General features: G+C 47.4%; 1 protein-coding gene across 3 annotated transcripts in view; it reads right to left on the reverse strand.

Annotated features, from left to right (window-relative positions):
* Nucleotides 1-24,815, reverse strand: part of KNL1 (kinetochore scaffold 1) — a 1,870,945-nt gene that overhangs the window by 465,236 nt on the left and 1,380,894 nt on the right. For all 3 annotated transcript variants that reach the window (XM_069637560.1, XM_069637559.1, XM_069637561.1), the window contains one exon: nt 4,603-4,704. In XM_069637560.1, coding sequence (XP_069493661.1) covers nt 4,603-4,704 — 102 coding nt within the window. The remainder of the gene's footprint in view (nt 1-4,602; nt 4,705-24,815) is intronic.

Below are 24,815 nucleotides of genomic sequence, written 5' to 3' on the forward strand. Positions count from 1 at the left end.
GCAGATGGACGGTCTTCGCTGTGTGCTCGACGGCGAGATCCCTTGCCTTTGCTCGAATGAGCCAATCTTCCAGCTAGGGGTAGACGTGAATCCCCTGCAGGCGCAGCCGCACCGCCACCAGTGCTAGGCACTTGGTGAACACCCTGGGCGCTGACTTCAATCCAAAGGGAAGGACCTTGAACTGGTAGTGCCGCCCTTGGACTACGAATCTCAGGAATTTTCGATGTCCTTTTAGAATGGGGATGTGAAAGTAGGCATCCTCCAAGTCCAGCGACTAAAGAAAGTCGCCTTCCTCCAGCTGCCCCAGCATGTGCTAGAGGGTGACCATCCGAAACTTCTGTGCCTTGATGTACTTGTTTAAACGACGAAGGTCCAGGATGGGTCGCCAACCGCCGGTCTTCTTTCTTACCAGGAAGTATCATGAGCCCCAGAGCCTCTTTGGGACTAGCTCGATGGCTCCTTTCTTCAGCATCGCCCTTACTTCCAGTAGCAGTTGGGGGACGTGGTTTTTCTCCCTGGCCACGGGTGGAATGCGGGGGCACTTTTTTTTTTAGAAACTCGAGAGTGTGCCCGCAGGCCAGGGCATCCAGCACCCATCGGTCGGTGGAGATGGACTCCCACATGCTGACGAACCTTGCCAGCCAGCTTCCCATCGGGGTGCTCAGGTGGGTGCCCGACGCTACGGCCGTTTCAGTCCTGCTTGGCGGCGGCCTTGCCGCCTTGGCCTCCTTGGCGACGACGAGATCCTCCTGACTTGCCACGTCCTCTGTAAGCCTCCTGCGATGAGGAGCGGGCCGCCTGGCGGTACGTCGAGGAGCTGCCGCTGAATCCTTTGGAGGCACCTTGCTTGCCTCCAGAGTTCAGAAAGGGCGGCTGTCGTTGCTGTAAAACTCCCAAGGCCCGAGCCGTCTCCGTGTCGGCCTTGATGGCCTTCAGTGACTCATCCACTGTCTTGCCGAAGAGGTTGTTCCCGTCAAAGGGCATGTCCAAAACTCTGGTTTGCACGTCCTGGCAGAAATCGGTCGCCTTGAGCCACCCCCGCCGTTGAAGACAAACGCTGTTGCCCAACTGGTGGAAACCGGTGTCAGCAATGTCTGTGGCCACCGTTATGGCGTGGTCTGACCCCACCTCACCTTCCTGCAGGATCTCCAGGGCTTCCGCCCTCTTGTCGTCCAGAAGGAAGTCCAGCAGTGGAGCGATCTTAAACCAAAGCTCTCCGTCGTACCGGGCCACAATCGCTAGGGCATTGGCCGCTTTAATTGACGTCCCCGCCGACAAGTTGATCCGCCGCCCCATGGCGTCTAGTTTCTTCCTCTTGCTGTCCGGCGGGGAGGTTGAAGATGAAGCCGTTGCTCCCGCCGCTTTCTTCTTGGCCGCCGCCGAGACGACTGAATCCGAGTCGGTTGTGCCCTAAGGCACAAAGGGGCGGAATCCGGGACCCGGTACTTCTTCTCGTACCGGTCTCTCTTGGCGGGACGGGTTCTTCAGGAGCGACAGTCCCTCGTCCCAGATGTCGTCAAGTAACAGGACCGATAGGACCGTCTTCCTTTTGGCCTCACACCGTTGATAAAGGAAGCCTTCCTTCTTCTGTTCTTCGGGGCAGAGCGAGAAGAGCTTGGATGCCCTGGCAATCATGGCATGGAAAGAGCCAATTTCGTCAGGCGGGGAGGCATGAGGAGGTGGTGGTGATGGAGGGTCCCTCCCGTCGTCACAGCCGTCGTCATCCATCCCCGTCGTGGCCGTCTCTGTACCCGTGTCCTCCCTGGGATCAGGGGAAGGGGATGAAGGCTGCGAGGGCCGCGCAGGCTGGAAGGGGGGGGAGGGATGAACTCTTCTCTGCTTGTTTGGAGGGCTCCCCGATGGGCCAGGCTCCGCTGGATCTTCCGGTGGGGGTAAGGGCAACCTGGTCCTTATCTCCGTACATAAGGCCTGGATCGCCATCAAGATGGCTCCCGAGTTGTCCTGAGGCTTGGGCACCAGCTGCGACGGGTGCAAAGGTTGGGGAGTGGATTCCTCCACCTCCGCGAGAGCCTCGTCGGCGCCACCGTCGCTCTCTTCGTCAGCTTCGTCGGGATCCCTCCCGTGGGACCGGAACTCCTCGAACTTCTTGAGGACTTTCAAGACCCCAGCCAGCTCCTCCTCAGAGGCTGAATCTGTGTCTGTGATAGCCACTGCCCCCCCCCCCCTCTTTTTCCACCGGGGTTCTCACGGGTGTCTTATCGATGGGCTGAAAAGAGGATTCCCACTGCGGTGGCAGGGAAACTCTAGGCCCCGAGGTCGTCTCCCCTGGGGTAGCCTCCACAGGCTTCGCCAGGGCCGCCACGACTCCCTCGATCGAGGCCTTAGCCGGGTGGATCAGGGCCTTCACGACTTTAGACGCGCTTGGCGCCTTCACCTTGGGGGGAGGGTCACCGCCTCGCTCCCCCTCGGCTGTTTCCGTTGGGATCGGCCGGGGCTTCTCCAGAAGCTTACCCGGGTTCTCCGACTTCCTCTTTCCCGAGCCAGAGCTTTGGCTCGTGGTTGATGGTGTCGGTGAAAGCGCGCCCTGCCTGGCAGCCGAGGAGCCCGACCGTTCGGCGCTCCCGGTGCCCGTGGACTCGCAGTGCTTAGCCTTATGTTGGGCCCCTGTCGCCGGAGTGCCTTCAAAGGACTTAGAAGACCGCTCGGACCTTTTCTTCTTCTCACCTCCTTCCAGCTAGTTGGTGAGGCGGATACGTCGATCCCTCATGGTCCGTTCCGACAAGTTCTTGCAAAACGCACAGTCCTTCTCCACGTGCGTTTTGTCTTCGTGCAGGCAGTAGAGGCATCTAGAATGTCCGTCCTCCTTGAATACATTCTGCAACCCGCATCCAGGGCAGTTCCTGAACAGCTTGGATGCGGGCGTCGAGTTTCCTTTGTCCTGGGCCATGTCCACGAGGTAGGCCTCAAGGTCTTCTGGAATCCTCCAAAAGCTTAACTCTACGAGAACTTCGCCCTTGAGGGGCGTAGAAAATTCCGAAACGGGTTCCCGTTGATCAGAAGTAGAAACGGTGGAGCTTGAGGCTCGACTGACCGAAAAAATGAGATTAAACTCTGAAAAAAAATGGAAGAAAAAAAAAAAAAAAAAATCGCAAAACGCAGTAAAAGCTCGAGAGCTATAGCACGAGGACTCCCAACACTTGAACGTGCGGTAAAAATCTGAGGATGGCAGCCAGGGGAGGGGCTTAGGGAGAGGGCTGTCATTGGCTGGGGGCAGTATGACCCAGAGACCAGTGATTGGTTACTACTAAGAAAGACACTTCAGAAACGAAACTGCAACTGATTTTTTCTTTACCGAGGATTCCCAGCCTGACGACGGGGAATATTCATGAGCATGTGAATCCATGCAAGACCCCATGCTGGAGAATAGTTTTTATAGTGCCCCGCTGCCTTTTAGACATGGGCCGCTCAAGAACGAAAAAGAAGAAAAAAAATATGGAGAGTTTTGTTGGGTCAAATACGAATTTAAGAGAAAGTTGGTCTTTATGGACATGTGCAGCATTTTGCTTATTTTAGTTTTCTAGCTAAATTCCCACAAACCAATGTGGAAATAATTAAAACTATTTAGCTATCAACATAGCCAATCAAATGACTCAATTTGCAAAGTACTGAGATGACAAACCCAAGTGATAACCCAAACTAAAATGGTTTAGTGGGGCCAGATAAAGTTCCTAAGTGACCAGACATTCTCTTTAGGCAGGTTTATCATCTTTATAGATCTTTATGGGATGCTGAGGAACCCCAACCAGACAGGGGTTTATTGTGAGAAGGGACACAGGTAACATTGTATTGCATTTACGTCATGGGAATAGCATGCAGCAGAACAAACGCACAATCTATAGCCGCAGGTGTGATGGTGCAGGCATTTCAGTTGCATACATTTCCTCTTCTGGGGTTTAGCTATTCATCAAGAACGCGATTTCGGAGCAGGTACTTGCCAAAAGCAATATGTACAGTCCATTTTTTGAAATGTATTTGTGTAGTTGCACCTCTTCAGAAAGAGGGTCAGGGGCCAGATTACAGAAACTTTCCACCGGTAGAAATGCAATTGTGCACGTTATTTGTACTTGGGAAAAGTGCAAAATAAATTTGGCCCACAATAATCTTTGCACCATTACAAAATGCAATATTGCATGGTATTAGCACTACAGCAAAGTTTCCCCTTCGGCAGAAACCTCTTTTCTCGATGCATTTTTCCACCTCAGCAAATGTTGCCCTAGTGCCGAAACAGAATGGAACTAGCACTATGCCAAATGTTGCCCTGGTTCAAAAATGCATTGAAAGCATATGTACTTTGCAATAGGGAAATGTTTCCCCTAGTGGTAATACCATACAAAATTGAAAAGGTTTTCTAATGTGGCCCATTGCTGTTTGCACTAGGGTACATTTTTTCGCGGTGTTAATACTGTGCATAATTACACTTGCACCAGTGTAGAATTTCTATAATCTGCCCTAGCACAGCTAGGTCTAAAGAGGAATGGCCAGTTAAACCGTACAATCACATCATCCAGTAGCAATATTGGCATCAGGCCCGGGCAAATTCTGGGACGTTCCAATAAGTGTCCATCCCACCCCTTTACGTACTTGTAATCGGAGAGGCGTTTGTCCATCTGACTGGTTTCTTTTTGCAGAGCGCTTATCTGAGTGAGAATTGCCTGCTTCTGTCTCTCCAAGTTTAAGATGTCGCTGTAAATAATGAAACACAAAAGAATTACTAAAAATTAAACTACTTTGCAGTTACTAAAGCTGCACATTATCGTGTGATTTAATTAGTAACACAAACAGGTTAACTATGGTAATAAAAAAGACAAATGCTGTGCAGTAATCCGATACAATATATTCACAAAATGTTCAGCAGCACAAATGCCCTCTAAAAAAGTATCCAGTGTTGAAGTAATTGCTTTATCTGAAAGAATCAGAGCCATAGTTTCTAAAATGATGTATTGGCTGCAAGTTCACAAGCAGAGTGGCTACTGTATGCGCCTTACAGGTTCCACTTCACATACTGCCTCGCCCCACAAAGACAGTGCAACTACTCCCCACAGATGGGCACTACATACTCTGACTTAGCAAAGGAATGAGTCCTTTCTCCGCAAGGGGGAGCCCCCCTACCACCCTGGGAGGCAAGCCTGTTCTTCAACACCCTCCCTAAAGGTCGAGGCTAGCAGGACCTCACCAGTTGAGACAAGGACTCTGTGTGGACAAGGACTCCCATTCCTGTCAAGAACTCCCAAAAGGACACCTCAAAATGGCCTACTTGGGAATATCAGACCCACAAAGAAATATGCCATACAGAGACTTGTATGTGGAGAAAACTAGCATATGTTGTCAACCAAAAACCGAGCATGTAACTTTAAGTGGAAACTGGGACAAGTTGGCTGGAGTGGAGAGAGACGCTGCAACAAGTGGAGAGAGAGAGAGAGAGAGAGAGAGAGAGAGACGAACGTCAGACAGGGAAGGCTCACAATGACGTAACACCTGAGAGGGGAGGACACACTAACGAGCGAAGCCCGTGAGTTTGGAAAACGTGACGAAATGTTTGGAGAATAAGAGCGAGAAGCGGATGGTGCTGCCATGACCACAGAGATTTCCGTGGTGGACGGGCGGTCCATAAAACAAAGCCATAACCACAACACGGACAAAGCCGCATACCTTCTGAAAACCCACAGAGCTGATAAAGTACCGAAGGAAAATATAGAAAGCATTACACCGGAAGAACCAGACAAGCCGAAGTAGCGAGGTGAACGGCAACGCCGAGCAGACAGAGGCCCCAGTGACGTTGCCGCAGAGAATCCAAGATAACAGGGAGAACAGGAGATTCTGAAGGCAACCGGGGAATCATCATGGGTTTGCCCATACTCGTCCCGTCATATCAAAGTGAATATTGTTAGGCAGAAACCTGTGCAGTTCCCTTAGGGAACACTGCAAAAGATTTAAGACTACAGGTGTTGGCAGTAAACCCACTTGGTAGCAGTCTGTACCACCCAGATTTATCTGGTAGCTGTGGCTGAGCAGTCAGACTTCCCTCAAGAAGAGTTAGGCAGCATGCAAAGTATACACAATAGGCACTAAGATACAACAATACAAGCAAACACTACCAGAGCTTTGGTATCAGAGTATATAATTATTTATTTAAAAACACACTGTTGAAAACACTCCAGGACTCTTATTGTAAAATATTCTAAACACAGTTACTATTATAATATATACACCCCTTTTTCCTCATCAGATAAGTCACTGTAAAACACCACTTAGTTTCATACAGAGGTGAGCGCTTAACTAGATGGCACTCCAATAAGTTTGTGAAAAAGGGAGGGGAAAAGACAGAATATGGAAAGGTACACCACTCTAAGATTCAGGAACACTGTTAGCAAGGCAGAAGAGCAAAAGTCACTGGTGAGCCAAAGTCCAAAGGCTGTGCCCACTCTTAGAGCAGAGCACACATGCGCCCAAGATCACACAGTTACACTAGGCTTAGAAAGTCTTGCAGAGGGTTCAAAAAGAGTTTAGAGAGGCTTAGGAAAGTTTAGCCAGGGTGTCCCAGGCTAACCCAGGTTCGAAATCCGGGGGCTAAATCTACCCCATACAGTCGGTAGCAAGGGAAGCCAGGCAGGACACGGTACCTTAAGTGGGAAGGATCCTCCAGCAGTGGTAGTTGTTCCTGGCAGTGGGTGCAAGTTGCGTCGTCGTCCAGGGGAAGAGAAGATCTCGACTTGGAGGAAAGATGAAGGTCGTTGCACTACCAGGGCAGAAACCAGCCGCGGAGTTTTCCGGTTAAAGGTGGTACCTTTGTTTCTCGGTCGTGGTAAAATGTGGTATCCCGGTTGCCGGGGTGCTTGGCACAGGCAAGGCGGCCACGAGGTACGTCGGGAAGGCGAAAAGACGGTGAAACTGGTTATCCCCACCAGTCAAAGGAAGAAGACTCTCCGGCGGGAGATCTCCTCTGTCGTTGGGAAAAGTGGTGAGGCAGTCCAGCAGGGCTCCACCGGTGGTGGTGTCGTGGCAGGTCGGCTCAGCTTCTCCCTCGTCGGATTCTTAGGTCCTGTGGCGTCTTCTGAAGTTCCAGTCCCCAAAGCCCTGCTTTTATGCAGCAAACCCCCATTCACTCAGCCTAGCTGTCACTCAAACATGCTAAGTGGTGAGCCGGCCGGCTCACCACTTGGGCCAATCAGGATGGAATGCAACTTGAGTTGCCTAGGCAACTCAGTCCAGGGTGCCTAAATTCCCCTCCACCCCTCCTAAGTACCCCAGACAGAGTGGCACCACTTTGGAGGGCTTCTGTGGAGAAGCCCGCCAAAAAGTGGAACAAAGGGCTCGACTTGGGTTGGAGTCACAGAAGAGAACACAAACGCCATTTTAGAATCAAGTTTTGGCAAAAAATACCAACCGGAGAATTAATATTAATTAAATAAACCGGCGGTATGTTCGAGGCTACCGTAAATAATTAAATAAAGATAGTAGCCTAAAACAATGGGAAATCCCATAGGAAAATATTCGCGGTTGAATATAAAAAATAGTATCCACTGCCACCAGCCAAAACTCGATCAGGGGGGACGGAGACGTGCCCCCTCGACTAAAAGACCCTGGGGCAATCGAATTGCCCCAGCCAGTACGTCCACAATATGATGGTTTGTAATGGTTCTGTTCAGAATTTAAGACTAGTAAAGTCAATGATGACTTTACATGCCCTGGGAGACAGTAGTCAGTCCCAGGGTATGGAGTCTATACTGGGGGGTCACTATGACACCCCTCTGTCACTGCACTGAGGGTGCTGTGTAACACACATCACAAAAACACATGAAGCCCTATGGGGTAAAAGACCCCATAGCCCATTAAACACATCTAGATCCAAAGAAACACACTCAAATCATGTCCAAGAGTGAGGGTAAAAGAGTCTCACTCTTGGCAGGAGAAAAAAAAATAAACCCCAAAAATCCAGCAAAGCTGCTGGGGGACTCACTAGGTTAGGAAATTCAGCCTAAACAGAGAATTCTCCCTAACAAATATAATATCAAAAGTCAGAAAGTGGAATGATGGCAATGAGAGAAACCCAACTGCAGTAAAGATTGAGACGGAACCAAAAAGGCAAATGCCTGGGGAGAAAGGAAGATAGTTATATAGGTCTAAATACACAAACTATAAAAAGAAAGAATTGTATGAATTGAGAAGCAGAGAAGAGAATCCCAAAAGGGAGAGTTGTAGAGGCTGGATAACACAATCCTGGGAAAAGGGGAAAACAGCCCCTTGTTGTAAAAGGAAAGAGAACCAAAGTTACGTCAAACCTATTGATACAGATCAAAGTATTCGTCCAAAGTCAAAGAAACCAAATGTTGAGAAGGGACAAAAGTATAATAAAATCTTGAAAAGAATTACATAAACATATTAAAGAATTCACAAAAGACTATTTAAAAAGCACCTATTAAGAACCAGAAAGACGAGATTAGCAAAAAGCAAATCCCAGGAGAAGGCAGTCATTCTCCTGACTCCTTATCTGACTGGTAGGGTCAGTTGGGGTTAGTTTGGAATGTGGACATATTTTTTGGGACATTTGCAGACGACTGACGAGCACCTTAGTTAGATAGGTAGGGAACACCCCATAGCTATAGGGGAAGCTAGGCCTTATTTGTATTCTTTAATAAACATCTTTGAAATGTCCTTCAAGAGTCTGAGTCTTCCTTCTGACCCGCCAAAATACCTACCCCAACACCAGTGTTCCTGGGATCATCAGAAGTGACAGTTTGGCCATCAGGAAACCCCAGTGCAGAATGACTTTAGTAATTCAAACCCATCCCCAAACAAGATGGCAAGAAACGTTCAGAGGACACCTCCTGCTGGGAATATGCACGTAGAAGGAGAAATTACTTGCCGTAATGCGCTTTCTATGGATTCTTCTTTGTCAGATTCCTCATCAGATAGATATCCCTTCCAGCATCAGCTGCTCAGGAAGCTTTTCGACAGGAAGAGTAGTGCACCTCGATTCAGAAGTCGATCCCTCTTGACTCGATGCAGCGGTCGTCTACTCCGGACGTGATGTCGCTTGTCATACATATACTGAGTCACTATGCCCCGTACCTCAGTTGCACCCCACCACCCCCTCCCAGAGCTCAGCCGCCATGGAGGAAGAATCAAACTATTCGGCTGAGACAGACACAACTCATAGAAAAAAAGTAAAACCCAACACAGTTTTTTTTTCTCTAAAAAAAAGTGAGGAACAGAACTGCAAAAAGAATGCGAAAACACACAAATAAGTTCTACGGTAAACCTTTAAACAAGAGCTTGCCTCTTTCTCCCAACAGAGAAGTTAGTCATTAACTTCAGGCACTTTCATAGCAGGGTGGGATGAGAGGGTGATGATGAATCTGCGGGAGAAGAATCCATCGAAAGAACATTACAGTAAGTAATTTCTTCTTCAATGGATTGCCCCTCTCCTGCAGATACCTCATCAGATAGAATTCCCAAGCCGTATGTGTGAAGGTGGCGGGATGAAAGTCCCTATACAAGGAAACTTGGTAAAACCGCTCTCCCAAAACAAGCGTTGGCTCCACGGGCAAAATTCAGGCAATTGTGTTTGGCGAAGGTATGCAGCAAGGACCAATTTGCAGCTCGGCAGTGTTAGGGAGAATTCTAATTTCTGTGCCAATTGCATTCATCCTTAGAGACCACAGCTCTTTCGACAGACTGTTGAATTTTAACCCTGGAGTGAGTGAGCCTTTTTTTCTCACTCTCTCATGTGTTTCGACCTGATTTGGATTGTGTTTGTTTTGTTTTTGGAGTCTGACAAACTCCATAGGCATCTACTTTTTGTATGGTGACACACAATCTGCAGTGCAGTGTCACAGAGAATACCTTTAGATTTCTGATAAGGTTTAAATACCTGTTGTTGTGTGAATTGCTGTTCCCAAGAATAGTAGAGTGAAATTGACTTTACTTACCTTTTCTCCTTGTAGTTCCAGCACACACCATATTATGTTATGTTATGTTAAGGTAACTTATAGAGCGCAGACATTCACCCAGAGGTATTTTGGCGCTAGAGTGGAGTGCTGGGGGGTTACTTAGTAGCCCCTTTTCCTACATAATCATGTAAAAAAGTTTATGTTACCCTCACTACTTTAAATGGCTGGTGGCCGTGGTTTAATTTTCCTACCATTGTGCTTTTCTACCGCAGGCTGAATCCTCAGCTGCAGTAAGGATGACCATTGTGTCAAAATGGCCCCGGTCTATATTTTCGACATTTTCCGATTGTGAGGTCTTTCTTAGGTTTTACTATGTGCGTCAAGCCAGGTTTGAGCTCTTTGTTCGTTTTGTCTTTGGCAGGCTTCAGTACTGAAACCCGCCTCTGGCTCCAGTGTGTCTGGAAGGGCAGGGAGTGAGGGAGGTTCCAACAACTCCCCTGTCCTTTGTCTTTAGGAATGCCTGAATGCACCCAATCCCGATTGGCTGGCTGGCTGTCCTTGCAGGACAGCCACCGTGCTGTTTGAGTGACAGCTAGGATGTGTATGAATGGGAGAAACCTGCTTAAAAGGCAAGGGTTTTGGGACTGAAGACAAAGTCGACCAATGGGAAGAACAACCCGATGAAGAAACTGTGAACGAAGCTTGCTGCATCCCCCTGGACCTATGAATAGCCCGTTGAAGCCCTGCTGCTGTGCTGAAACTTTTATTTTTGAAATCGACAAGAGAGGCTCCAGGTGGGACGACTTCTTCCCTTGGGTTAGTGGGGCAAACTAACCCTGAGACGAACTCCACTGGACCACCTTACCAGACTGGCTGTACTTCTTTGCTGCTGCAGGAACAAAGTGCCAGGGGTCGAGAAATACGTAGTCGAGGGCAACGCCTGATCGGGCCAGAAGCTCCACTAGTCTCCTCAGGACGTTCCAGAAGCAGGACAACAAGAGCTCGACTCGTTTCACCTGAGTGCAGGACTCGGGGAGTGAAGGAAGCCCAACCTGTATCAAAGATCTGCAGTGGTGCTCTTTACTGCTGAAACCGCGAAATGCAGCTGAGCTGAAAAAAGCCTGTAGCTGCCGATGACCTCTGAATTGCTGCCACAGGAGTCCTCCAGACATCCTCCATCTTGTCCCCACGACTGAGGCCCAGGTACCCAGGATCAGCATTGCTGCAACCAGACAGAACCCAGCTGGGCCACTCTTCTTCTAACCAAAGGTACTGTTCTGACCTGGGGTACTTACCTCAGGGTCTTTGGCTTTACTCTTCTCAGTTGAGACTTGCAGTAGCTACTTTGCTAGAGTTGATTTCAGCTCTAACCTCCACAAGTTTAACAGCTTGTGACCCTACAGTGATTTTTCTTCAACAAACTCTCTAACTTGGTGCAAGACTGTCATCCAAGATGTGCCCCAGCTCCATAGACTGTGCTCCAATTGACTTTGGCTGTCCTGGCTCCCTGCAGACTCTTCTAGTCCATTTGACTTTGATACTTACTGTCTCTCATAGGTGATCACTTGGTTTTTAACTATTATTGCTGGGAAAGGTTTTTATCTAGACTTCATAGGAAGATTTAAAGTGCCCACATGCTCCGAGAACCTGTTTAACCTTTGTCCTTCCCTTAACCTTTCTGTTCTACAAACCTCAGAATCTACAAAGTGTACTAGTGATATATATATGCCATTACTGTCCTAGTTAGTGAAGTCACCTCAGGGTGTAGGAAGTGTGTAAGAAGCATCTCTAAAGAGTATCTACTAGCTTTGTGTTGATTCTGGAAAAGTATTGTAAAGTATATTTGATTGTTACATACATTACCCTTTTTAAAGAATGCTTAAAGACTGTTAAATAAATAATTATTTATAACAAAAACCTTGAGTGTAAGTGTTAATTGGCTACTTGTATTTGTGGATTTCATTGCTACAGCTCTACACTCACATTTATCCCTCTTGAGATAAGCCCTGCTGCGCAGTCACACTACCAGCTTGTGCAGTACAGGCCTATACCAATAGGTGGGTTACCTAATACCACAAAGGTTGTGTAGTCTCCCTAGAGGTGTCACGGTATTCGTTTTATGACGGTACGATAACCTTCTTGCCAAATGACGGTATATCATGGTTATCGCGGTATAGCAGGTGGAGTTAACTGATCTTAACAAATATTTTCTAAAAGGTCATAAATTGACAGATGTATCATCACAAACAAAACCAGGCACCCAGGGCCAGAATTGGGCTTTTCAACATACTTTCCACTGAAATGCCTTGCTTCCACCAAACACAAACACACGTATGGAGAGGAGGGGGTGGGGTGGAGGCCTGCTGCAACTGGCAAAGCAAACTGAATAGCTTTTCTTAAGTGGTCATTTAGGCTTTTTGCTTCCCCACTGGCTACTGGTGAAGATGAACATGTTGCCATCTTGATAACCTGAATGCCACAGATCAATGCCCCAAAGCCGCCACCCCAAAGTAAACCCTATTCCTTCTTGGCACTGTATCTATTCTTCCTATTGCTAACATATTGATTTTGTGTAAGGCACGTGTGGTTTATGGAATAGCATTAAAAACTGCTCCAACTGAAACTACTTGGCAGACGGCACATCCAACAGTGCAAATACCAAGACTGCGCAGCAATTGCGTACTGCAGCCTTTCCAAATCAGATTGAAAAGCACAATTAACGGTATGAATGGTATAACGGTATAAACAATGCGACGGTTATTATTGTTCAATTAAGTGGTTCACGGTATCTTTAACGGTATACCGTTATACAGTTACATCCCTAAGTCTCCCTCAGCGTTATATCAATTATTGCCTAACAGGCAGATGTCCCTCACTGACACCCCCGTTTGTAGAAACAAAGAAGCCGAGTGGGCTCTGATGCCTGGAGTAAATCATTTCCTGCATTGAGGTCACATTCTGAAATGCAGAGTGTGAGCCATCTATAGATGGATTGCTTGGAGACAGCCAAATCCTTTCTTGTTAACGACAACGCTACAAACAGTTGGTCAGTTTTTCTAAACTCTGCCGTTCTTGCAAGAACCCTCTTGGGGTCCAACCTATGGAACCGCTCCTCATTCTTGGAGGGATGTGGAGGCTGATAGAAAACCAGCAGGTCAATAGCCTGGGACTGATGGAACACAGACAACTTTGGGTAAAAACCATGGTCATATCTTAAGAGAAACGTTCTCCCTGAAAGATATGGCAGCTTGCACGACAGGGCCTGCAGTTCACTGACCTATCTGGCTGATATAATGGTCACCAAAAGGCAGTCTTCAGAGTAAGCAAACGAATGGAGCAAGAATGCAAAGACTCAAAGGATGCTGCCATGAGGAAAGTGAGTACTAAGCTAAAGTCCCATTCTGAGCCAACAAAGGGAACAGGCGGAAACGTTTTCATAAGGCCCTTCATAACCGGGATCGTAAAGAAAGAACCCTGATCCGGAGACTTTTTGAAAACAGACAAAGCCTCTAAATAATCTTTGACTGTTGTAACCTGAAGGCCTGACAAGGCCAGTGACAAAAGGAATTCGATTGCTGCAGTGGTGGGGCATCTGCTAGGGTCAATCCTGGGTTCCCTGCACCACGCCTCGCATCCTCTCCACCTGCACGAATACAGCGATCTTGTTGACGGTCTGCGCGCAGCCTCTAGCATCTCAAGTACCTCTTCCGAGAGGTCTGTGAGGGCTCAGAAATGTGAGGCGGACAACTTTGTAAAGAGTTTTCAACCATTGCCATTGTATTAAATAAAACAGGTTGAATAAACGCCTAACTATCCCTACCCTGATGAGGATTTCCCCTTCTTAACAAACTAAAGGGAACACTCCATACAAGGGATGTCTTACCCTCACACTTATACATCAAAGCAAAAAGGAATAATATGGCAAAAAAGTTCAACAAATATATGTAACATACGACCTGCTTCACAAGGTGATTAATGTCTCTTGTCGTGGTCTGGGTGAAATCCCTTCCCCAGATCCAAACAAGGGTTTTCTCCACAGTTCAAAGAAAAACACAAGGAAATCCAGTTTAACACACAGTTCCAGTATAAGTCTTAAGGTATTTTATTTAAAGTCACAAAGTTCTGTTGTTTCAATAAAGTATCTTGACAAAGTTATATGTTCTCACTTCTCCGGGAATAAGAACTCTTTCTCAATTTTGTCAACAAAAATTAGCTTGCTTACGATAAAGTTCTATTGCTTCAACAAAGAATCTTGAAAAAGTCATAATCTCTCACTCCTCCTTGAATAAGAATGCTTTCACAATTTTGCCAACAAATAGTTTGCTCAGGAGGGTTGATCACAATTGCAGAAAAAATTGTAACTCTTCTTCAGCCAGCTTTCACAATTGTTCCCCACGCGTCATAACTCAACATGTTTTCTAAGAGTACCACTAGTACCTTCTGCTACCCGGTTTTACCCTTTCACAAGGTTTCTTTTGGGCAATCACTTCTTGCCCTACGGGTACACTCGCCTGCCAGTCTACTTTTTCAACTCGAAAAACAGAAAAGTGCTTCAATGGTAATTTTCAGATTAGAATAACAACTTCAATAGTATTCCTTGGTATTACAATGTTATTAGCTTTCAGTGAAGAGAACATTTACATTGATTCAGACTAGGACCTTACCACAAACTATGCTCATCTCGCTCTGGATAGCTACTTCCAGAAGGGAAGATTGACACTTTTCTTTCCCCTTCTGCATCAATATCAAAGTTAGTGAACAACAACTTCAACAGTCTTTTGTGGCATCACAATGTCAGTAGCCTTTTATGGAATAGAACATTCACATTGCTCCATAATAGGACTTTTTCACAAACTATGCTCATCTCCTGGATAGCTTCTTCCAGAATGGCAGTTTGTTTACCACCTTTCTTTCCCTTCTGCATCAATACCGAAATAATGATCAAGATGAAGTAATTTCCTGCTTCTGGCTTGGCTGTGGCAATGGGAATGGGAGTTTAGGTCAACCACAGTTATAGATGTCCCAGAACCAGAGTCGCAACCTTGACAACCCTGGGGCTTTTTAACATGCCCTTCTTGTGTTTGGCAACTTCTGTTAGACTGATATTGCCTGTTCTTTAATGTCTCTTGGGTTGGGTATTGGTGGTATTCCTGAGATTCTAATAAGGCCTCTCCACCATGCTGTTGGTGTTTACTTAAACTCGCATATTCAGTTATAGGGTTCTTTCGATTTAACATCAGCCACTTTTGTGCATTTTCAGTTGTAATACTTATTAGCTTGTTTTTGTATGTTTTCAATAGTTTGGTACTTGTAGCAGGTTAGCCTGCTTTTTACTCGCGTGCGAGTGATCCTGCCTGCGCGGAAAACGCAGCCTGCACCACAGCACCCCAGAGTCACTCGTCCCTCTCAGAATCAGTGGGTAAGTCCCTTCCAGGACTGCTGGACACATGGCTTCTCGCGACTAAGCGCACCCTGCCTGTCTCTGCAGTCGCTGCTGCTTCCGCCACGCTGATTTGGAATCACAAGGACTGCTGAGTCTCTCTGGTGCAACCCAGCTACCCGAGACCTCTTGATTGCTCGCACCACGTCTGCTTTCTGCGGCGCAAACTCTGAACAACAAAGTTTCTCGGGGTAAGCGTTTCTTCTCTACGCTTTGTAGAGAAGCCCCGCAACGCTGAGAAGCCCCTCAACGCTCACACCAGAAAAAATGCAACCCGCTACGGAAAAAGGCCCAGCACACCTCTTGCAAGGAGAACATGGTTTATTTTCCCAAAAATAAAGATGCGCCAGCAAAGTACTCGACTGCCACAAAACGTTCTGCCAAAATCTGTACAAGCAACACATTTAAAAAAGGTACCCAGCCTGCAACCCTATACATAGGCTAGCTGCTCCATAAGGGATGCCAGGCCATTTGTCCCAGCCCCTTATGTCCATCTTCTCCCACTTGGGCTTCTTCTCGCACATCAGGCATGAGGCTACAATTAATTGCTCATTACACGAAGAAAAACAATACATTCTCTATCTCTAACCTAATGTGCACCTGGTACAGCAGACAAGGATACTTTGAGGTCACTGTAAATCACAAACCCTAGCTCGATTGCAGACATGTCGGTGCCCTTCCAAAGCTCCCCAACCTCATTTTAGGTTTGTTGTTTTACCCCTCCCAGTACCTCGCAGCACAAATCACGCGACCTATGGTGAAGGCAGCCTGCCCCTGCTTTCTGATATTTTCTGATCGATTGGGGGTCTAACAGCTTTATGGTCGGTGGTCTGGGACCGTCTGGCACCTTGGAATGCTGGGGTCTTGGGAGAGGGCACCTGGGTGCTATTACCTAGAGCTGGGACCCGGGGATGTGCCCTCCTTCTCGTGGGATCACTTTTCGCAGGGAGCTCTCAACCCCATTGTGGCCTTGCAGGGCGCATTCCTCCTGGGATAAGAATGCTGGCAACATGAGACAAATGAAAGGTCTATAAATCTCTGTAGCTCTGGCCTTTCTCACTGGTGCCCATGATGCAACATATTCCTGCATGCATACGCTTATTTCCATGTTTGTGGCCTAGGCCTGCGATCCTGGCTGCAGCACAGTTAGGCCTCGATTTCAATATGGCTGCTATTATCTAAGATGGCGTTTGATTCCCAGTGTACTCTAAACACAAAGCATGCACTACTCTCACCGCACTGTGGCCCCTATCTACACCCCCCACCGCACACTTCCAGGCCTCTGCCTCATCTGAAACCAATTGGGAGACTGGGACGAACATCCCCCTCCCATTTCCCAACAGCTTCCTGCTGCAGTTTGGAGTTTTAGATGCACAGACCCTCTCAGGACTCGACCTGATCCCAGCGTCTTCTTGCTCCTCTACTTCTTTGGACCACTGCATGCATGGCCCGCGCTGCCTTCTACAATACTGCTTCTTCCACACCTGCACCTGAGGTGGCCTTTTAAGCCTCTGAGTCTCCCTCAGGTGTAGGTCATTTTTACAAATTAGCTGACCACTCCTGCATCTTTGTTCCTCTGTATCCCTCTTCTCTGTCCCGGTACTGAGGGAACTATGGGACTTGAAGGCTCTAAGGATAATGTTTGTTTTAACCTCTATCACAAAATTGGGTTCTGCTTTCTAAAATATTTAACAAAGGGACGTCACAAGAATCAGTCATAAGGCAGGTTTGAGAAGAGGAATATGAATATTTGTGTTTTCCATTTATATATGGCTTCCTCTTACCATGCTTTTGGGAGCTAGAAGAATTAATAACCGTAGGTATTTCTTGGGTTATAACAGAATGTTTATTACTTTCAACACCACAGGGTTTATGGCTGAATTTGTTTACATTCAGATGGTCCACTTGTGGAACCATAGCGTCAGGATGGCAACAAGCCATTACATGCTGTGGTATTTGCAGGGGGTCTTCTTTACAAGAAGTTAAATACGGTGTCTCATGCCAAAAGTATCCATCACTCCCCTGACCCTTTCCGACTCCCGGGTGATCCTCTGCAGTGCACCACCCCCAAGGTCAGGATTAAGTGTCTGCCTTTCCCTGGCCACCCAGGAGGATACTTTAGGCATGGTTTCAGTAAGGGATCTATAGGATTCATTACAGGTCCCAGTGATCATACCTCATCCTCTCAAGAGCCACACAGGTAGGTTGAGGGATTCAGAGTTCGGGTGGAGTACCAGACCTTCCGACTGAGATAGGAGATCCAGCCGACGAGGCAACCAGTGAGGTAGGCAGATGGCCAAGTTCTGAAGCTCCAAGTGCCATCTTCTCCTCGCCCAATCCGGGGCGATCAAGATCAGAGTTGCTCGGAACCTCCTGAGAATGCACAGAATGACGGGAATCGGGGGGAAGGCATAGTGGAGGTCAAAGACCCACTCCACCCAAAATGCACTTCTCGCTGGGAATTTGCTCAAGCAAAACTGTGCGCACTTCCTTTTGGACTCTGTGGTAAACAGAGTCACTGTCTGGGTACCCCACTGAGCGAAGATCTCTTCTAGGACTTAGTGGCACACTTCCCACGTGAGAGACCGTGTTCTGTCTGCTCAGAGGGTTCACCAATCCATAAATAAATTGAAAATCAAATCATCATTAGATCTGACTTGTCTCAAAGGAAAACTAAGCAGCCTATACCTCCTAAAGAGGCAGTTTCCTTTAACAGAGACCCCTCTATTATATTACTCAATTCAATTTCCACACTATCACAGAAGAGGAACTCTCTAAGATAATTAAGGGCCTGAAAACCACCTCTTGTAAAGGAGACCCCTGCTCTGCACTTATTATTAAAACTTGTCCACCGATGCTCCTGACGTCCATATGCAACTTCATGAATGCCTCCATCACGGAAGGCAGTGCACCCACGAGTCTTAAACAAACATGGGTTACCTCATCATAAAATACCTTGCCTATGCCCTGAAGACCCCCTTAATTACAGACTGATTACTAATATGCCGTTTCTCCTAAAGATTCTGGATAAAGTCACATATGAACAAGTCGCCAAACACCTTAACGAATATCCTGTGCTCAACCCTTGCCAGTCAGGCTTTCGAGCTTGTTTCAGGACAGAAACTGCCCTTTTAGGACTTAAATCTAGACTGATGGAGTGGATCGACAGGGGCTTGGCATCTATGCTAATGCTCCTGGATCTTTCTGCTGCCTTTGACCTAGTTGACCATACCATTCTGGTCGACAGGTTGAAGGCAGTAGCCAATTCCTCTCCCATGACTACACAATGGGTTACTTCATTTCTGAACAACCGTGTTAGCAGAGTTTTCACAGGAGAGGCAGAAGCCCCCCGCTCCCCCCTGTCCCTATCAAATTTGGTGTACCTGAGAGTGCTCGTCTGTCCCGCTGTTCATGGTTCCCCTTTTTGCTTTACTTGAGCAAGAGGGGATCATGTTCACTAATTATGCGGACGATACCCAATGTGTCGTCCCCATGGTGGGTACCCACTCAGTTGATGAGGCAGAACTGAATCGTGTCTATGCAATTATTGAGAGCTGGATGTTGAGAAACAATCTTGCTCTGAACAAGAATGAGACAGAACTTCTGCTTGTAGCCTTGCCCACCTTAGCATACAAGCTGGGCTTGGCCTATACTAGTTTTCTTCTTGGCGAGACTACCCTCTCTCCCCTTAAAAAAGTAATAACCTTGGGGGTAGTACTGGATCAACAATTGTCTATGAAGGCTCATGTAAGCAGCCTGGTTTCCAGTGCAGCTTTTTATATAAAACTCCTGGCCCAGCTCAGACCCTTCATCAGTCAAGCCAATGCTGAAACAAACAATCGCCCGTGCAATTGTAGGAGCAAAAATAGACTATTGTTGTAGTTTATTGGCTGGCCTTAATAAATCCAACATGAATAGTCTCCAGGTCATTCAGAACGGGGCTGTTAGAGTTGTCTCAGGGCCCCAGCGCCGCAATCACGTTTCGGCTGCAAGAAGGGGCCTGCATTGGCTACCAGTGGAAGCGCGAATACAATATCGGCTTCTGGCAATTACTTAAGTGCGTCAATGGCACTATGCCCGACTATTTGAGGCAATTAATTTTGGAAAGAACGCAAAGTTGTTCTCTGAGATCAAATAATCGAAAACTTCTGAGCATTCCTAGAAGTCAAACCAAAAAGGCCGAAAAAGAAGCTTTCTATCCATCGGCCCCCAAGGACTGGAACAACCTTCATTTATTTATTTATTTATTACATTTGTTACTCACCCAGACCCTGGGGTATCACGGCGAAAGATACAGAAGGTAGTCAATTATTAAACAATGTTACAGTTACAAAGCAATAATACATTTTTTATACAAACGTTACAAGAGAATATGTGGTCATATATCAGATTCCAATTGGTGAGATAGTCCTTACCCTTATGTTCCGGACCGGTTTGCAGCACTGCGGTTGCCCTGAGCAGTGTAGTTGGTCATGGGAGGGTAGGGCTTGGGCGGTTAATATTTATTGCATAACCAGGTTTTCAGAGCTTTTTTGAATTTTCGTAATGATTCCTCGTTTTTGATGCTCAGAGGTAGGGCGTTCGAGTGCGAAGGGGCTAGAACTTTGAAACTACTTCCTCCTGCTCGGCTATATTTGTATGGAGGAACTTCTAAGAGGGCCAGATTATTAGATCTCAGCGACCTGCATGCCATTTTTGTTTTGATGGAGTTGTTGAGATAGCTGGGCGCTTTGTTGGTGGTACATTTGCTAAGGGTTTTGAATATGATCCTTGCTTCAATAGGCAGCCAGTGATTTTCTCTTCTAGTGTTGGATATATGTTCTGATTTCTTTATCCCTAAAGCCGCTCTAAGGGCTTTATTCTGCAGTAGTTGGATTTTGTTTATGTTGGTTTTGGAAGTTCCTAGGAAGAGGATGTTACAGTAATCTAGTTTTGTTAGGATCAAGGCTCTAGCCAGGGTGATACAATTTACAGGGGTGAGAAATTGGCGACAGAGCAATAAGATTTGCTGTGTAGGCTGTGGACGAAGAGAGGGCTGCTATTTGTTTATGCATGGAGAGGTTGGCATCGATGTAGACACCTAACGTTTTGACTTGTTTAAGTACTGGGATCCGGGTACCGTCGATGTTAATGTGAGAGTAGTCCGGATGGAGGGTGCTTATTCTTTTTTGGGAGACCACAATGAAGACCTCCGTTTTCTCATCATTTAAGCAAAGACTGTTCAGGGCCATCCAGTTTTGGATTATGGAATAAACTTTATTAATGGTGAGAGTGTCTTGGGTGTAGTCGCCTGAGATAGGGATGAGGATCTGTGTGTCATCTGCGAAGTTGGTGTAAATGACACCTCCTCTTAATCTCAGACCAACCTGACCTGGAATCTTTCAAGAAGAAATCGAAAACCTTGCTGTTTCTCTGATTGGTGGTCTAGCCCCCACTTCACCAGCTTTCTTCCTTGCATGAGTTTATGTTCTGTCCCACGCCCCTAGGCCTATGGGTTCATGGCTGCGCTATATAAATGTTGTAAACTAAACTAAACTATTCTCCATCCCGCCAGATGTACTGCATAGACTGAGATATGATTCTCCAAGATCCAGAACCACAGCTGCATCACCTCTCTGCAAAGGGGAAGGGAGTGCACACCACCTTAATGTTCAGGTAGTGTATGGCCAGCGTATTGTCCGTCATAATCAGGACGAACGCTTTCAGGGCCAACCTGATTGCTCGCAGCTCCAGCCTGTTGATGTACCATTGACCTTCCATCGCAGACCAAAGGCCGCTCACCTGCAAATCTGAGAGCGTGGACAATTTCTCTCAATGTCACCATCTTAAGCTTGTCCTTTCTCTGGAACTTGTTCAAGGCCCCGAGACCCAAGATGGGACGGACTCCTGCCCCTTTCTTGGGTACCAGGAAATACCGGGAATACCAGCCTGATTCTCTCCGTTTGGGAGGCAACTCTTACACAGCACCCTTCAAAAGCAGGGCACACAGCTCTTCCTGGAGCTCCTGTTACAGTTGCTGAAGGGGAGGGTTGTGGTCTGTCCAATGGGATTTTTAAGAAGGGCAGACAGTAACCCCATTGGATGAGCCGGAGCCCACATACATCAAAGGAAATCTTCCGCCACTGGGGCCAGTGCTCGCCTATCCGTCCTCAAACCGGGGAAACGTGGAGAGAGAAATCAAAGCGGCTTTGAGGGTGGAGCTGCTCCAGCCGCTGCTGCTCCCGTCTGCTGGTCTTTGGAGGTCCCCCCCTGCCCCTTCCGGAACCCTGAATAAAGGCCTCTGCCCCTACCTGGGTTGCAGGAGCTGAGCCTTCCTGTCAAAGGGGATATATCGTCTATATCCTCTTCCCCTTGGGGCGAAGCCAAAGACAGGTTTTGCCAGCTGCTGGACAGTTAAGCCTAGAGACTTGGCAGCAAACAGAGTCCTTAAAGTTCTCCAAGGACTCGTTGGCTTTAGGACCGAATAGATTCTCGCAGTCAAAGGTGATGTCCAGTAACTTGTTCTGATTGTTGGGCAAGAATCCTGACGTGTGCAGATACGTCTGTCTCCTCAAGAACGTCCCGGTCGCCATAGACCTTCCGACGCAGCCCGCAACGTCCAGGCGCATCTGCAATGACCGCCGGGCCACCACTTGACCATCATCGACTATTCTCAGGAAGCCCACCCGCTTCTCCTCTTCGGGAATGTAGTGAGAAGCTTCCCATATAGCCCTCCACAAGCCAAATGTGTACTTCGCAAACAACTGCTCTAAAGAGCATACTGCCCAATGAGAACACTGTCTGGGCTAGGGCGTCAACTTTTGTTCCTTTCCTATCCGTAGGGAGTATAGACGTGAATGTGACTGGCCTAGTGTTAACAGTAGCCGCCTGTACCACCCCTCTGGTGTTGGATGAGTGAAGTGATAAATTGGGTCTCCTTTTGCTGGCCGATATTTTTTTCTGAATTTGGAATTCACAGGGGGTGCGGTGCACGGCCTCCGTCATAAGGTGGCGATGTGGTCGGCAATAGCCACATTAAAGGGCATAACCCTCTCCGTAGAGGGTCCTTCCTCCAGAATGTCTGAGTTTTTAACCTGACAAAGGCCCGAGTGGTGCACTCCAACCTAGGGTATCCACCACCTATCCACTCTGGCACAGTATTTTGCATTTGAATGCCCATAAGGATGAGCCTGCTGAGTCTCCAAATCGGGAAAGGTGTCCATGCCACTGGCATCAGGGAGGCCCTCAGCCAAAGTGACTAAATTCACCTGGCCAGAGAAGAAATCTCTGCCTCCAGAGCCTGAATAAGCAGGGTCAAAGCCAAACAGCATCTTGTCGTCAACATCGTAAAAATTGTCGCCATTGTGTTGAAAAACTCGGTTCTAGACTGCGGGACAAACGAACGAATGGATATCGGCGCCAATATGGACAGTCCCATGTCATCCTGCGGCGAAAGACGCTTCGATGCCAGGGGAACACTGGTAACAATCAGTGCCGAGGGTGCACCCACAACAATCGGCGCTGAGCTAGAGGGCTTCAACAACGACACAGTGGTCCGCTTGGTGCCAGGGTTAACGGGCACCACTGTAGCCACCGAAGACTGCTGCTTCAAGGATCACCCGTATCTATAGCTGCTTTCTGAAACATGCTCAGCATCTGCTCTTTGAAAATCTCCCACTCGGCTTTTGATGTAGGCCCCGCCGACGACTTACAGGGTTCATCAGTTGGATCCGTGCCTGCGCCAATGACGCCTTTTCTTTTTATGGGAGGAAGAGGAATGACTCAGAGAGCAAGACCTATTTTTCGATGCCTATCCTCCTTTTCAGGATTATGCCCCTCCGTTATCGGGCTCTGATAACCAGACAGTCGAGCAGGCTTAATATTTAGATGAGGGCCTTCCTACCGTGAGTTTTGCAGCCCTCTCTCATAGCGATTTCGGGTACATTTTGCTACAAGATCCACAGTCCTCGGTGATGTGATCGACACAGAGGCACCACATGCAGACGCTGTGTGGGTCCGTGTGGACATTTTAGAACTGCAGTCCTTGAAGCTCTTGAAGTCGACACCTTGGGAAACGGACAGTGTTGAAATTGGGTCAAGCAAAACTTCCTATTCATCGGTTGAATTCTCGCGAGAGCTGTTCCGTGAGCAGCGTTCTGAAAAAAGGAACTGAGGTACGGGGGCGTAGTGACGCACTATATGTACGACGATCAAAGACTCATCCGGAGTCGACGACCGCCGCATCGAGTCAAGAGAAATAGATGGCCGAGTAGAGGTGCACTACGCCCCTCTCGTAAAGTTTTCCAAGCAGCTGACTCTGGAAGGGATAACTATGTGATTAAGAATCTGCTGGAGAAGGGCACTCCATTGAAAAATAGATTTTTAAGTGCAGCAGTCTATGCATGGAAATATCAAAGGAGCTTGAAAGAAGCTCTGAAGACCCCACCCTCATAACACCCCAGAGAGTAGGGTTCAGCAAGCACATACTTGTACAACAGAAAAATGGCAAATCGGTCACGCCCAGTCCTGTAGCTCTCCCTGCTTCACAACTTATGAGGAAGTCTGCACCTGCAGAGGCAAGGCAGGAGAATTGCTGCGAAGATGCCGCACATTTGGAATGTGGAACACCTGATACGCAAAACATTTTTTGTAGCAATACAATTAATCTCTTGTAAAATAAAGTATGGCTGCAGCCATAGAAAATGAACCAAGTTATTGTCTATTTCTGAAGGCGCGGCTCAGCAGGTTAGTGGGCTGGGGATGCGATATAACATGGGGGGAGGGGACGTTGGGAAGTTGGAGAGCGGGGTGACTGGTTGAGTGTGAAATGAAATGGCAGCATCCAGTTCGGGGCCTTGAGTGGGTGGCAAAGCACAGGTCGCACATTGGCAGTTCTGACCCGTGTTTCCATCTACCTTATTGGCTGTGAGCTCTTTCCCGGGTGTGAATACTCATTTTTCCACTGATTTTTCCTGCGTTACAAACTTTTTAGGAAAGACTATGCAGCAAAAACTGCTTACTCGGGAGGAGGTGCAGCTTGCCATGTGCCCTTGAAGAAATAGGTTAAACAGTACCACCTGGGGAAAAGAAGAGTCGAGTCTTGCTGGTGAAAAATCCAGGTAATAGTGCTTAAAGAACACAAGGGGGCAAGAGGCACTTACCTGCATTGTCTGGCGCTTCTTCAAAGACTTCCCACATAGAAGTCTTGAAGGCTAGCCTCCACTCGATACTGGCGAACACATGCATAGTCACAAATGAACTCGCTTCTCACGCTATTTTACCACAATACGACTATCCTCTAGGACACATGCGCCCCTAAAACAGCACTGGATCAGTGATAATGATGCTCCCTGGAGCACACAGAAAATAAGTGCCTCATCCGAACAGAGAAACAGGTGCAAAATACATAAACCCTCTAATTTCAACACTCAAAAAGCTTCACAGTTTATGCTGCACACTTCGAACAATGGTATCCAGTTAAATTG

Source organism: Ambystoma mexicanum, chromosome 14 (genome assembly GCF_040938575.1).
Source record: "Ambystoma mexicanum isolate Mex_15411 chromosome 14, UKY_AmexF1_1, whole genome shotgun sequence".
NCBI lineage: Eukaryota > Metazoa > Chordata > Amphibia > Caudata > Ambystomatidae > Ambystoma > Ambystoma mexicanum.